Below are 15,811 nucleotides of genomic sequence, written 5' to 3'. Positions count from 1 at the left end.
GTGCGTGTGCGTGTGCGTGTGCGTGTGCGCGTGCGCGTGCGCGTGTGCGAGTGCGTGTGCGTGTGCGTGTGCGAGTGCGTGTGCGTGTGCGTGTGCGTGTGCGTGCGCGTGCGAGTGCGCGTGCGAGTGCGCGTGCGCGTGTGCGTGTGATAGCATTTTTATTTTGGCATTAATTAACGCGATCTACAAATTCTGCGTAAAATTTATCTATAAGTTGGCACTTGGTTCCTCGTAAAAAATATAGATGTCTCTGTAAGTCAGTTTGCTTTGCAACAGATTTTGTAAAACATTAATTTTATAAAATACATAATATCAGTTCATTTTTATGGTTTCATAATTCTTATTTGAATTTTAATTGACTGTTTGAAATAATACATCACAATTTGCCTATAACAATTACACAATTGCATTTTGAAAAGTTCCGTTTTCGTTCAACTTTTTATGGACTATTATGTTATGGTTTCTAAAATTAATGATAATTAGCTAAACTAGACGATTGCGAATCTTGTATAATTATTATACTAATTATAGTATTCACGAAGATTATCTTTACACCTTTGTAATGTATAACATTTTAAATTAATGTTCAACCAAGTGAGTCAAACAATACTGTTCTGTGATTGGCTGATATTTTGGTACATAAAATTGATGATATTTGCTAAATTAAAACATTTACGAGGTTTATATAATAGTTACAATTCTTTAAATATGTTTTAACAACTTATTAGGTAAACGTTTTAATTATCTTCAGCACGGTACAAATGTAAACAACTACTGTTTTGTGATTGGCCAAAATAGTATGTGTATGAGTAAATTTTCAAAGGAGGTTTTGAAGGGTATAAAAAGGAATGTAAGGCTGGGGTGATTCATTATTAAAAAGTGCCGAACCCTCAACCAGGAAAAGTTAAGTACCTTTTTTGTAACTTGTTTTACTGCTTTGCTACTGTGTAATTGTGTTGTGTAAATAGGACCAATGTCCCTGGGCTTTGGTATAGATTCAGTACCTAAACGTATGAAATCCGTTATAAATACTTATTGTTTCCAATTGTCCATTTTAATTAGTTTTTTTTAGCACTTTGCTATAATTTTGTATTAACTAGTACCTTAAAACATGTCAGTGCTTAAAACTAATCCTTGAGTTTTAGAAATAGTGCCATTAGTTTCACTTGTCTATCCTGTTATTTTTAAATCACTTGTAACATTTTTTTTGTTAGTTTAATGCTGGCATAATTGATTAAAACTGAATTATGTTTCTGGTAGTGATTCTGGTCTTAATTGCTTAGGTTTACTGTTATACTGTTAATTGACATTTTGTTTTACCCTATATTAAAATAAAACTTGGTTTACTATAACTCTGCTTTTGAATTCTTTAGATAATTGACTTCCCTATATAATACAGTTAAGTACTTTAGTAATAACTCTGGGATATATCCAACACGTGCGCGTGCGCGTCCGCATGCGTGTGTGTGTGTGTTGACTTGATTGAGTGTTGACGCATTAAAGTCAGAAGCAGGTACAGTTGCCGTACAGATAGTACTTTAAATTGTAAGATTACATAAACCGTGACGTTCCCCCTGAATTAATAATATGTGAAAAAACTGTAACTACCTCTTAGCGCGGGCATACACGTCCGATTATGTCTGATGGTCGGATCCGACTATTGGATGGAAAAATCGGACGTGTATTCCCACACTTAAACGTCTCATAAATAGTTTTTTTTGTAATAGCATTAGCAGCGCAAGTACGCAACGACTCGCTATATTGCGCAGTAGACGTGCGCATAACAGTACCTGGAAAAGTCATGCGATATCACATTACATTCCCGTAAAAGTGGTATTACACTGTGATATCACTATTACCCACAACATCACAGTCTAATACATAAAAAAACATTACACCGACGAACTGAGAACCTCCTCCTTTTTTTAAAGTCGGTTAAAGACGCGACGCGTTTTAAAACAACCTATGAAACGCATTTGTAGAACTTAAACTTGCACTATAAACAAGATCTACTTACATATTACTCGAAAGAATCAAACAAAACTTACGAAATATTAAGAACCGTCTGGCAACCTACACTCACCCTGGTTAAATTTTACATTATAAATTACCAGGTAAATAAATCAAAATATTGTATTTAATCATGCAATGATTAACAAATTATGCAATTACATTTTAAATGTGTACGGTTTGATTCGTTTACACCGTCTAGTAAGTTGTAAAATAACAAATGCACTCCAAAAATTAGACAGTCAGCTTTTACTCATTGACTTACAAATAAATGGACGACGGGTCTAAAACCACGAAAAAAATGTCCAAAGTCAACCTATTCGAAATTTAAATTGTAATGTCATCGCAGTATCGCGCTGTCAGTCGAACAAATGAAGACTAAAGCGGAGTTTGGCGCTCTGTATACGATTTTAGCGCCTTACAAGTGCGGACACTTTTTAGCGCGGACCCGACGTCCATATAATTGTGAGTCAATGCTTTTACTAAATCTCTCATAGGTCTACTCTCAGTTCAATTCGCAGAATTTTCAGTGATGGTATATCAATACCTACGCTATTAACTGATACCACCTTCATGTTTTTACAACTTGGATTGATTGTATGAAAGCATATCCATCTCCTTCTAGATTACCTAGAAAAATTTAAATATTATATTTAACCAAGCACTGATTAACAAATTATGCAATTTCATTTTAAATTGTCTACGGTTTAATCCTTTTACACCATTTAGTAAGTTATTAAATAATTTGGGTACTAATACAAACATCGTTCAACTGCAATATTCCAAATTAGATGCATTTACATTGCATTTCGATTTTCGCGTACTTACCTTTCATCTATTACATGAGATGTCTCTTACAAACATCACTCCGTGATGTTACCATTACAACATCACTCGCATTTAGAGATGGTTAATATAATATATAGCTTAAATTATAACGTTAAATCAAAAACGAATTATAACAATTATAATTTGAGAGACATAAGGGCTAAAATTATTACGAACTTTTTTTCACTTTGGATTGGAATACGTTAAGAAAATTAAACCAAATGCCACCTAGCGCCATAATTTTACAATATTTCGATGCCATACCATCAATCTATCCGTGCTTTACTTACGCAGCTAACAAACAAAATCCTTCTTCGTCCTGAGTTATCTCCCTTAATATTTCATAGATGGCACTACATTCTATGTGAAAATTGCTCTTGTCATTGGTTGAAACAATTATAACGTGAAATACTTTCACATAATAATATTTGTAGCATTTATGCGAAACGCGAAATACCTGATTGGTTTATTGATGTTTTCACGTTTGAGTACGCTAAGCGGTAATACTATATTTGGCACTTAACAAGTATTCGAATTGTAGTTATGTTAATAATAAATTATAATTTTGGTTACGTTTTAATACGATTTTGAGCTAATAATAATAATAATAAATTTATTTATTTAGGCATAAATCCCATTAATTTACAAAATTACATATAATTAAATTTAAAAATATAAAAATTTAAAAATTAGATTAAAAATTAGATTAAAATTACACTATGATTAAAAATGGAACTATTTATTAATGGTGGAACGTTAGCAAAATTTCGTCTGGAGAAGCGATTTAAATTAAGATATAATGAAGTACTTGGATTTATTTAGTTAGTTTAGCGTTTGTTTAAATAATAAGTCGTTGTAATATTTGTATATAAAAGTACGAGTGCGTTATTATTAATTATTATGAGTATAATTTACTGTAAATAACCAGTGCAGTGTAAAGTTTTGTGCAAATTGTAAATAGTAAATTGTTAAAGTATGATGGGAAGCTCATTGATTTATCGTCTATAACCTGTAACCACCATAATATGTAATAGTTACAAAACAAATGAAGTCGGTCGTAACTAATCATAAAAAATTGTATAAACTAATCTGTAGATAGACCATAGATGCTATACATAAGTTAGCGCACGTCATTATAACTATTTCACGTTTCTTTCCATTCGTTACACGACCTTGAGCTCTTAAATTTATAATTTTAGCACTTTAAATAGCGCGCTATAAAAATTTAGCATTTATCATTTATATAGCAGTTAATCTCATCTCTACTCGCATTACATAGACTATAAACAATTTAGATTCGCTCTGGGCCTTTTGCAGGAAATGTGTCGTTTTTATTTTGACATTCAATTATTTTGTGAAATTTAGTTTAAAGTGGAATAGGATATTGCTGTTGTGCCTTAATCGAAGATTAAAACGCGAAATTATACGAATCTCTAAAAAAGTTCTAAGGAATCCCGAGTCCATCCAAGCACGCTCCTCAAATTGCCTATCATCTTTGTGGCGGCCATAATTACAGAAACAAAAACATAATTAAACGAAGACATAGCTCAAAGAACTTGTATCCAAGCCAAAATTATTAAGAAAAAAAAATATAAACAATCGTAAGTAGTCTGTGGTTCATTGTGTATCGTAGTTGTGGTTTGTGGTGTTTAATGTGTTGAGGTTATGATCCACCCAACGCTATTTTTCAACGAAATGCAGAAATGAAAACGTATTTAAATGGATTCTTCCAATGACAGCTTTGCGTGGACGGAAGCTTCGGATTCTAGTGACGAGAGAGACAATATGTAAGTGCTTTTAGGGCTAATGTCACAAGAAAGATACTTAAAAAGAAGCGGTAAAAATGTATTTATATTAACCTAAACTTCATCAAAATAATACACAGTGTGGATATCACCTCCCTTTGAAATCCAGGAATCATTGTATTGTATTTTGTTCCATGTTTTATGTAATTAATAGGTAGTGTCCAATAGTAATTCAGTACCTGACTGAATACAGAATTATTCTGCCAAACTATTCGACTTGATTAGAGAGCACGTAAAAAAAAAAATTGCCACGAAAAATACCACTCATTAATTTTAGTTGTAATAAATAGTACAATTTTTCTAGTTTATGACTAAATTAAGAAAGAAACTAGGTAATTGTTTATTCCACTTCAATTTTATTAACTTTCAAAAACTTAATATTACTTTGGTCTGCAAATAATAAGTACGTACATTATTCGTCGTCTTACTTTCTGAAACTCGTATCTTAAACCACTAAGTGACTGAAATGCAAAAATGTGTTGTGTGTATGTATTGTGTAATGTGTGGATGAATGTATACATTCTCACAGGCTGATTTCACATCACATTTCCTTCATATTCACACAGTCTTTTATCTATTCTTAAAGTAATGCATCCAAATTAGCACCCTTGATAAAATATTTAAAATAAATGGAAAGTTTTGCCATGTCCTCAATAATCACTCTTTATGAGATACGAGTTTGAGAAAGTTATGCATTAATATGATTTGGTTGATTTTGTTAGTGTTTATTTACTCATGAGTATATTAATATAATAATAAGTCTATTCTATTATTTCTATATCTATCTGTTTGATAGTTTATTTTAGTTTCTATATTTAGTTCTATATATGTCTGTTTTGAAGATGTAGTAAAGTGACGTCTCCTTACGCAAAAGTGTTGACCGCCTGCAAGCAGCTAGTGATTGCAGTTATAAATTATTCTATTGACTATCGACTGAATGTTGTTTATGCTTATGGAATAAATAGCTGAACTTGTTTCATTTGAATCATTCTCAACCCAATATTCATCCAGTTACTGAGCACAAGTTCATTTGAATTGTCAAGTTTTGTAAGTACATGTGCCCGAAATAACATAAGCTTGAATTTTCATAATGTGTTTTTACGAAGGTTACAAAACATAAGCTAATTTTTTTCCATGTAAAAAGCATCAAAATTACTCGAAAGCGTAACGGTTTTATTATTTATCAGAATTACGGATATTTGAGTTTACGTTTAGTTAGAATATTGGTACATTTCTTATAGTACACGCTTATTTTCACATTTGTAGTAATATTTGCATGTATGATCTGCCCAACTCTTTGTTAATCTTTAAGTGAATTTGTACAAAATTCGACTTAATAATATATATAACAAAATTAATTAATATTTACGAGAAAGGCTATTCAATTACTCTTGTGTTCAAATAATTTTCAGTCGAAGCTAAATAGGATTAATTTTGTTTAGTTTCCAGTAGAAGCTGAATATGGTGTTTTTTAAATTTAGGCAGTACTGCAATGATGTTACAATTTAAATTAAATGTTTTAGTTTTTTATATTTTGTTACACATCACTACATTTGTATAGGTTAATCTCGGACGTGGTTTTTGTATTAGACCTGATGTCCATTTGTTGGTAGGTCAATGGTTCATACATATAAATAACACATTTAGAATGATATCTATGAAAAATATGAAGAGAAGACATATATAAAGTTTTTAATCCGTCTATTTTTGTTAAAATCTGCGTGAATAAAAATTAATCTCGATACTAGTAGGCCAACTGTCAAAATAAGAATAAAGAAGGCAATAATGCAATTAGTAATCATTAGAAAGTCGTAACATTGACAATTCAGTAATTTTTGGCAAAATTTTAACTTCTTTCACAATCTGTCGATAAAACTATCGACAACAACTACATAACTGTTTAAAATTTTATGAAAACTGGCAACCCTACAAATGTCATTTTACTCCGTCTTTAAAAAAGACAGACTAGGTATATATAGAATAGACCATTGTTTTGGTTGTGTAAAAAATAATTTACTTTTATTACATTTTCTTTCATCTTTTAGGTAAAGATGTAATCATGTATGAGCTTACAATGTACATTCAGCATTCATAAAATTTTGCATGATAATTTACTGTGTTTTTTTTTTACATATTCCTCCTCCTGCTGCTCATAGGTATTTAGTATTGAGTCAGACAACAAAAAACAGGCTGAATAAGCCTTATAAATTAGCAATAACTTTACTACAGTAATATATCTTGAAGAATCATACCAGAATTTCAAAGAGAGGTATTATCCACTCTTATGTGTATTACATAAAGTTTAGGTAAATATTTACTGCCTTTTCCTATCACTGGTAATTATTATTTAATATTTTTCTTATTGTGTCAACGGCATAAACTGCAATGCTTGCTGTCATGGTGAAAGGATTTGCCAATCTGCGTAAAGTACTTGGCGATTGTTGTCCAAGGTGTGCCAGACTCCATGTGCATCCGTTTTTATATTATATTTTTTTATTTTATACAGGTTGTCCCAAAACTCAATGATAGCCTGGGAACAGGATGTTGGCAAGTTTGTAACAACCCAGAAAAAAAAAAATCTGAGTCATGTTTTTTTGTGGTATAAGTTGGCGCAACTAGCGCCAACTTTTGTAAGAAATTGCCATGGTAGTCTAGGTACATTTTTTTACAGTATGGGGTGTCAAAGTTACCTTGAAAAAAAATCTGCTAAAAATTGAAAGAAAAAAATTAAATAGAATATTTTTTTGTGCTGAAACTTTTTACTGAAATTATTTATATTACTACCAAAATATTGTAATGCGTACAATGGGGTTCATGTTCTACTTGATTATCTTTATGCCATCTTGTGTCTTTTTATGTACTAGATAACATTAATAGTCAGGTCTCAGAATTGTGGAATTCTTTGTATGGTGAGTCACAAGATTGGCCGAGCAAATTAATTTGGAACACTATCCGGAACATCAACACCTCAGCAAATAATAGAATTGAAGGAACGCTTCACCAAGCGCCTAGAATACTTACCACTTATGTACCAATGTCATCTAAATGGCTTAAAAACATTTATAGCCTTAATTTTTTTAGAGTAATTTTTCGTAAATTGTATATTGTGCGAAAACGCACCGTCAAAAATAAGATTTGAAGATGTTGAAATTTATTGATACGTATTTTTGACTAATAGATTTATTGACAAATTATCCATAAATTGTACCATTATACCTATTTTCTGAGATACTGCTATTTTTATTATAAAGAAAGGTTTTAAAAATTGAGACATAAAAATACTTCTTAGTGGTTTTTTAAAAGTTTTAAGTTAGCGCTATTTCTATTATACCATTAGATACGAAATTATTAGCTATTGAAGGATATAAAAAAAATCTAAAAGGGTGTATATCAGAGAGAGAGAGAGAGAGCGCCTTTCCGCTTAGCAGGACAGCGAGTAGCGCTGGTTGGTTTATTTTGTATTTAGAATTATATAAGAAATAAAAGGGTGTGGTCAAAAGAACATCGCGGTTGTTCTAGACGAATTTTCTAGTTGTACGCACGCAGTAAATCTTTATTTATGAATATATTCCTCGTTTCTTGAGTGTTCTGCTGTGGCATCGATGCACGCGTAATAGACTGCCTCGAGTACTCCTGAACAGCCGCGATGTTTTCAGCAGATCTTGCGTTTCGTTGACGTATGGATGTTAACTAATGGTTCACTGAACCGGTCCACTCGAATTTGGCCACCAAACGTTGAAGTTGACTGGGAAGGACGACCACGTAAACCGTAGGTATAATGGGCGCAACGCGCGCATCGTTGCCATAATAGAACACCCATTTTGATAATATTTTTTTATTATTATCATCACGTGTTCCTCGACGCTGTAACTTGCCATAATGATTTGTCTTTAGTGCCTGAAAAATAAACAATAGATTTGACAAAAGCAGGCTCAACAACATTCCCGCTATGAACTGTCAAAATCTACCTACAGCTAATGAAATAGGTACCCTATATAAATAAAAACTGAAAACAGGCTAAAATAAAAGTCTAAAACGAATTATTTGAGAATAAAATATTTATGTGTAATATTTATCTTTAAGTATTACAGAGAACCTACTAAATTTTGTTTTTCACCTGAAGCCCTATTAGTTATTAAATGAAAATTATCCCACAATTTGCAAATTGCCCAGCGATTTATCGACACGCCGCGCCTCTCGCTGCCCCTTCAGTCGTCATCGGGCATTTGTTGACGTCGGATTTGTGTTAATCATATTCATTTATAGCGCGCGGATTGCGAGACGCGAGTGGCGACCTACCCCCAAGGCTTAAATTGTAATGAAATAAATTTATCTTTATCGTTACATTTCGGAGCCAAGGCCAACAGCATGAAAAAAGTTTATGATTTTCTAAGCTCCGATTATTTTATCTCCACTGGGTGAGGCTTAGTACCCAGTCTACTCAGGAGTGAGTTTCGTATGACCAATTGAGAGCAACAGTGGCCTAGAAGTTGCAGATATGTCTCATAGTGGTAGTAGAGCTCCTTGTGAAAGATTTCGTCGGGGAAAGTACTGCCACCTCACCTATTTCTGCTGCCAAGCAGTAATGTGAGCATTACTATGTTTCAGTTTTTAAGGGTAAGGGTGCTGCAGAAACTACAGGCACATGAGACTTGTCAATTTAGGTATGTCTCAGGGTGACAAGCGCAGTGGTAGTGTCCCAAAGGTGTTTGCGATTTAAAGCTCTTAATGTCACTGCAACTACTATTGACAGACGTGTCGCTTAACACCAGGCGCACGATTTGTTCATCCTGTCACTTGGTATCATAAAAAAATCCTCTTCATGTTACAACCTACAGTCTGTGCTCTCACTTAGCTTAAGTCTTCCCTCATTGGCTTTGTTACAAATTTTATTTTTAACATACAATTGTTATTTGTTTTCAGGGTGGTAGAAGTAGAGCATACGAATGGGGACATAAATGAAAGTGATGATGTGAGAGAGGTCAACAGTGATCAAGTAGAGAAACGCACTAAAGTTCAATCGGAGAAGAAATCGCGACGAACTAATAAAATATCTGACAGAATACAATTTGAAGATGAAATTGAAGTGAACGGGCATCTTTCTGACTCCAGTGAAGTTACAGAGTCCAAAAACATACGACGCTACCTAAAATCTAATCCACACTTGAAGCCAATATCGATAAGGGAAGTAAATTCGTTAATATCGAAAGACGATGATGTCTGGATTTTAAAATGCCCACTCGGGATAGATGTAACACAACTACAAAACTCCGATATAACTATTGATGAGAAATGTAAAATGAAAATTGATAGTCAAACCTTTCACGGTAACTTAAATACAGACTGTAATAGTGTAACTATTCTTAATTATCATAAAATGAATCCTGTAATAAAGAATGTGTCAATACATGGTATGGTCAACTTTAAAAAAAAGATACCTAGACCACACTATTTTGAAGATAATGTAATGGTTAATAATCAGACTAATTTTATACCCCTGCCTGATACTAAGTGTAGGCATCCTTTATTCGGAACAGATTATAAAAGAGCTATGAAGATTCCTGCTGCAGTAAAGGCTCGTTTCAGAGCCGTAGAGCTTCGGGATGAAGAGCTTGCAGAAGTACAAGAAGTAAAAAGTGAAAGGAAAAGAAAGAAAAAACATAAGAAAGAGAAAACTGAACTCGACGTGGTTGATACCAAAGCGGAAGTGCCTCGTAAAAAGAGAAAACATTTACATACGGATGAGGAAGAACCAGCGCCTAAGAAATCGAAAAAAATGAAACATGATCCAGATAAAGTTTGGGAGTCGGAAGAAGCAATAAAAGAGAGCTTATTTAATTTCTAGATTGTTAAGTTGTTGGTTGACGTTTTTGCGTTTGTCGTGACGCAGACGACGGTCTTTTTCGTTGTTCTTAATTGTTGTACTAACCGAATAGGCTAGCATGTGATTGTATTGCACGGTACGGTGTTAAAAAATATTGAGAAAAGAGATATTTCGAGTGAAGTATCGCAAGTAATGCGTTTTAATATTCCAAACGCAGGACGAACACTCTTGTGTACCAATTTTATAAGGTTTTGGAGAAAATTTACTTCAAAGCTTTTTGATCTTTATACTTAAAAATGATAAAAAATATTGCAATTGAAAAAATAAAAACACAAGTCAATATTTATTATCATGATATGAACAGGTATTTAAAACACTATTGCCTGTTTTCTAAAATGCAGCTGTACCTTAAAAACGGTTAGAAATATCCTTAAAACAAATACAATTATTTTAATAAAATATCAGAAAAGAGGAAGTTTGTTAATTTTTAAAATTTAAATTTTATTCGTGATAGCAAATATCTTTCAAATTTTTGCTTTCACAATATTTCAGGCATTCAAAAGTTTTTAAATTTAAAGAATTATCCACGCACCACTGATATCCCACGGAATTACCAGCAGTTTTTTTTTTGTGACAATAATATTCGCTTGCGTAGTTATTATATTTACATATTATACATATATAAAAATATTTACATATTTTTAGTTGCTTGTTACGCGAAATCAGGTAAACTTTACGTGTCTTAAGGAAAATTTAGATTTTTTAAATTTCCGGCTTCGTTTATTGAATATAAAACTGCATATTGCAAAAGCTACATAAATAGTGTTTTAATTCCATGTTATATTTATTTATTTATATTCCATAATTATATTATATTGGCACACGGGAGTTTTCGGTCGACCTGCGTTTTGAATAAACCCATCACTTGCTTAGCTTCCTACGAAAAGCACGATCACGGGGCCTACTATGAGCTTATAAGTAACCAGCCAAGTTCCATGCAATTCTCTTGACGTGGTAAAACGGAATTGTTTAAATTCGTATCATGACCTACACAAAGTTGAACAGGAATGGCATGGCAGAATGGTGAGTTTTACTTTTTAAACGTTTATTATTGTCTCTGGCTGACTAGTGTACATTTAACGAGAGCGAGATTGAACTACATACTAAATCGTATGAAAGAAATAGACAGAAGTACAAGGTCAAGAGCACGTCAATCTTGACACTTAAGACGTAAATCCAACTCTATGCTGCTTACGATAAGAAAGTACAAAAGTACAAAGTGTCAAGCTTGATGTGCTCTTGACTGTACTATCTGAGACTATTAACCGATTGTGTTCAAAATGAGAATAATTATATTTTTTTTATTAAGTTTATTGTTGATTATACTTATTACGTTGTTTTGTAATATCGGCAACTTTTCAATCATACTTTACAATATGTCGTATGACAAAATTACTTGTCATGTCTAGTCATAATCATTGAAATTAATAAGATGAGTTTGTAATTTGATGACATAATTTTATTGGAACGTCTCTTGTATTCGTACATTTTCATTGATTGCTTTAAAGTCAAATTTGGCACTATTTAAAAGTTATTTTAAGTTAGTGATTTTCGACAAGACAATAAAATGATTAAAATTCCATTTAAAAATTTCAATAACATTCATGCCAATGATTTATCAACAATACTTTAAAGATTGAAAACTTGGACTAAAATATTCAAAAAACACTCAATAGTTAATAGTATTTATTTATTGACAATTGGCTATATAGCCTAAAAAGATAACTAATAATTATGAAACTGAAAATATAATAAAACTGAAACGAAATTTCTTAAAAATGTAACAAAATCTAAAAAAAGTTAGTCACAGTAACTTTCTTTGAATTGCTTATTTTTACCGATGACACCGATTTCTTTGAATTGCTTACTTTTACATGATACGATTTTGCTATTAAAGAAAGAGGAATGGATTTCGAATGGGGAACGTAAACTGCATGGAAAGTGAATTATTTTTATGAGGTCATAGTACGAATTTGACAGGCAATCTAACTTACGGGTCTAAACAGGATTGCTCTATAAGCTCATAGTAGTCCCCCTGGCCTGACAGAATTTTTGAACACTGCTCCGCGTGCATAAAGGATCGTCGACTCATCGCCTTAAGTCTTTAATAATTATTATTAGTTACAGAGTACATTATTTTACATACAATTTTTTTTATTGTGCCTTTCGATCCATACTCTTTGTTACATATTGTACGCTCTTGAACTTTTTTGTATGGTACCTTGAACCAAGACCTCAAGACGACTGCTAATCGCGATACAACGTTGAGTACTTATATGTACACCAGAAGTCGCGATGAGTACCAAATAGCTATTTAATAAGGCTATTGTTTATGTTTAAGTAAAATATTTATGTAATATAGGATTTATATTACATAAATAATGTACTACAACTACACATCGCGTAGTTCAACGTGTCATTAAATTATTTTTCATCGAAATAAAAAGTTAGGTACACCACAGTCCATCGTTAAGTACGAATTTCGAAAACCTTTTCCATGCTAGCGTTGAAAAACGTTTTTGCGAGCAGATTTCTAATGAGAAAGAAAGCCTTTGCGAGCTAGTGAGGTGAAAATGTAATTTAATAAAAAAATGTTAGTTCTGCACTCCTTGTCATAATTAACGCAGTCACATTTTGGTAATAATATATATATTGACGAATGAAGATTTTTTTATTTAAAAAATGCGGCTACGCTAATTTTGCTTGACAATAAAACTGAAGCCAAATAAAATATTAAATAACCCGATTAGAGGAGGTTGTAGATCTCTTTTCCATGATCCCAGAATATGTTAATAACTCGATTTAGCTAAAATGTCGATTACGTTAGTGATGGGTGAAAATCAATCAATAATCAGCATCAGCTTACTTAAGAGGGAGAGCAATTATAGAGTTCAGAATGGAACTAGAATCTCACAACAAACGTGTTCGTCAGGATGGATGGACTAAACGAGTTATACAAATCTGTGCTCATTATTTACTACCTACTTTCTACTATTTAGTACCTTTATTTACATATTTCCGTTAACGTAATAAATATTAAAGAATTTATTATGTTATATAATTTTTTTTTAATATTCCTATTTAACTACTAAACATACTTTTTTTCACTGTTTTAGGAAGATTCTATAAAAAGTTATTTAAAAAAATAACAAAACGCCTTCGCAAAAGGTATCTTCTAAAAAAACAGTTTATCATCTGTGTGTAATTGCAGTAACAATAATTTTGCAGGCGCTTAGAATATGCCACCAATGGTTTCTGGCTTACCTTTGCAAGCAATATTTTATACCTATTATTATATTAATTACTAGTTGAATTCACTACTACAAATGTAAATTTCATTTGTAGGTATTAAGGAATGCGAACGAATTATAATAAGTTATTTAAAAAGCAATTACGCGGAGAAGATAAACTGTCTTTTTAGAAGATACCTTTTGCGAAGGAGTTTTTTTTAATAACTTTTTATAGATGCTTCCTAAAATAGTGAAAAAAGTACGTTTAAGAAGGTAGTAAATAGTTCTATAATAAAAGTAAATTATATACTGTTAGAGCCATGATAAACGTAAAGTGGTCCAGCCGACCTGACGTCAGAATGTCTGGCCACTTTATTTCTTTAATTTAAATTAGCGCAAAGGTAGAAATTATGTCAATAAAGGTACTAAATAGTAGAAAATGGGTAGTAAATAATGAGCACAGTTTGATTTGTATATCTCGTTTGGTCCAGCCAGCCTGACGGACACCAACAAACTTACTGTACCTAATAAATTGTTAACTCGTAAGTAGTATTAAGACCTTGAAGTAAACTCCAAATAAAGACATCTCTCATTTTCACATTCTTCAATTGTCGTGAGATTCTATACTGAATAATAATATTTTTACGATTCATAATTCGTCTTTTGCAAGTCTTAACATTTCGTCTTCTTCTTCACTCCACACATCAGGGTCCGAAGTCATCTGCCCAAGGGCCTCCATGCGCCTTTCCATCGTCAATTTATCAAGAAGATGTTCCGTCTTCATGTGCATACAATCATTGAAAATAGATGCATATTCGCAAATTTCGAAAATGCCATCAACTACTTTAAGACACTCGTTTACGGCTGTTTTAAGTCTAACTAGAACTTCGCTGTCTTCACCATAAACTTCTTTATTCGCTGCTATGAGATTCTGGACGTCTACTTTATTGTTTTTTATTATAGCATTTCTTTTGAGAATACAAGCTATGAAGCATTTCCCCTGCATGGTCGATTGGGGCACCCGTTTTAGGAATGTTTCAATATCTACCATGGAAGCCTTAACTTGGTGCGCGCATTCTGAAATGTTTTTCCTAAAAGGTTCCACTTGTGCCTGCATGTCTTGATATTTCTTCACATGTTCTTCTTTTGTAATCGGCGTGAACGACATTACTAGATAAAATGCCGTGCTGAATATTATAAATAAAATTATACAAGTAATATTTGTCAAATTATTATTCATTTCAAAATTTTTACTTGCTCCGTTGTTCGCACGTCTCAGTTTGGTGTTTTTCATTCTTCTGGTTCTGTGTTGTTTATCGTAATTGCTTGTTAAAAACGGTCCTGACGTGTATTTTAACTATTAGATTTTTATCTTTAAAAACGAATATTTCGTGTAGTAATAGACCACGTAATAGTGGAATGTTTTTATTACACATGAAAATGAAAAAAATAATTAATTTACACGATCCTCGATTACCTATACACACTAAAATTTGTTTAAAATACCTACGCAAGATATATCGCACAAAAACTAACGAAGATATACAAGTCCTCGTAAATGTATATACTAAACTACTATAAGATCTGCTGATGATGTAAGCCTTTTTCCCATCGAGGTAGGGTAGGAGACTGATTCTGACACGCGTCAGTGTCTTCCTTACTCATTAGATTTGTAGCGAACCATATTTAAATTCGCGCGCCCTCAAGTTCATTCCACTGTGAGACGGCGCTTGTGAGCACCGCTGACCAATAAGAGGTGAAAAAGAGAATGCCATGGCGGCTCCGTGTGTGAAAAACTTGGTTTCAAACTTGTAAAACAATCTTGCGTCTTTTGTAGTGAATATACAAACTACTATAAGATCGGTGTTCTTTAATTCACGTCCAAGAACCCGACATTGGTGACCCCGACGCTCAAGTTATAAAAAAAAATGGTGGTTTTGTTACAAATGGAGTTTCGGGTTATGAAAAGTTGAAAAAGAATTGGCAGTTTACAACTTCTTGGAGTTCTCCTGTGATTCTTGTGGCGTTAGACAACACTGGTCGATTTTGTTGAA

General features: G+C 32.6%; 2 protein-coding genes across 3 annotated transcripts; one reads left to right on the top strand and one right to left on the bottom strand.

Annotated features, from left to right (window-relative positions):
- The first annotated feature begins 4,479 nt into the window (after positions 1–4,479).
- LOC113238416 (DNA-directed RNA polymerase I subunit RPA34-like) lies at positions 4,480–11,038 on the top strand. Its single transcript, XM_026475248.1, has 2 exons — positions 4,480–4,625; positions 9,567–11,038. Exons 1-2 carry the CDS (start codon positions 4,558–4,560, stop codon positions 10,486–10,488), a joined length of 990 nt encoding a protein of 329 aa, XP_026331033.1. The 5' UTR covers positions 4,480–4,557; the 3' UTR covers positions 10,489–11,038.
- A 1,214-nt stretch (positions 11,039–12,252) lies between these two features.
- On the bottom strand, positions 12,253–15,051 carry LOC113238426. Of its 2 annotated transcripts, none has more exons than XM_026475259.1 (2): positions 14,390–15,051; positions 12,253–13,436 (listed from the first exon to the last, which is right to left on the bottom strand). In XM_026475259.1, the coding sequence occupies exon 1, from the start codon at positions 15,049–15,051 to the stop codon at positions 14,407–14,409; it is 645 nt and encodes a 214-aa protein (XP_026331044.1). In that variant the 3' UTR covers positions 12,253–13,436; positions 14,390–14,406. The 2 variants fall into 2 exon arrangements, with proteins under 2 accessions (XP_026331044.1, XP_026331050.1); XM_026475265.1 differs by having other exon boundaries at positions 12,253–13,506; positions 14,455–15,014.
- Positions 15,052–15,811: the final 760 nt, after the last annotated feature.

Source organism: Hyposmocoma kahamanoa, unplaced genomic scaffold, assembly GCF_003589595.1.
Source record: "Hyposmocoma kahamanoa isolate Upper Pololo Valley unplaced genomic scaffold, ASM358959v1 103, whole genome shotgun sequence".
Classification (NCBI taxonomy): domain Eukaryota; kingdom Metazoa; phylum Arthropoda; class Insecta; order Lepidoptera; family Cosmopterigidae; genus Hyposmocoma; species Hyposmocoma kahamanoa.
Note: the sequence above shows the minus strand (reverse complement) of the source record. Positions and strands in the feature narration are given on the sequence as shown.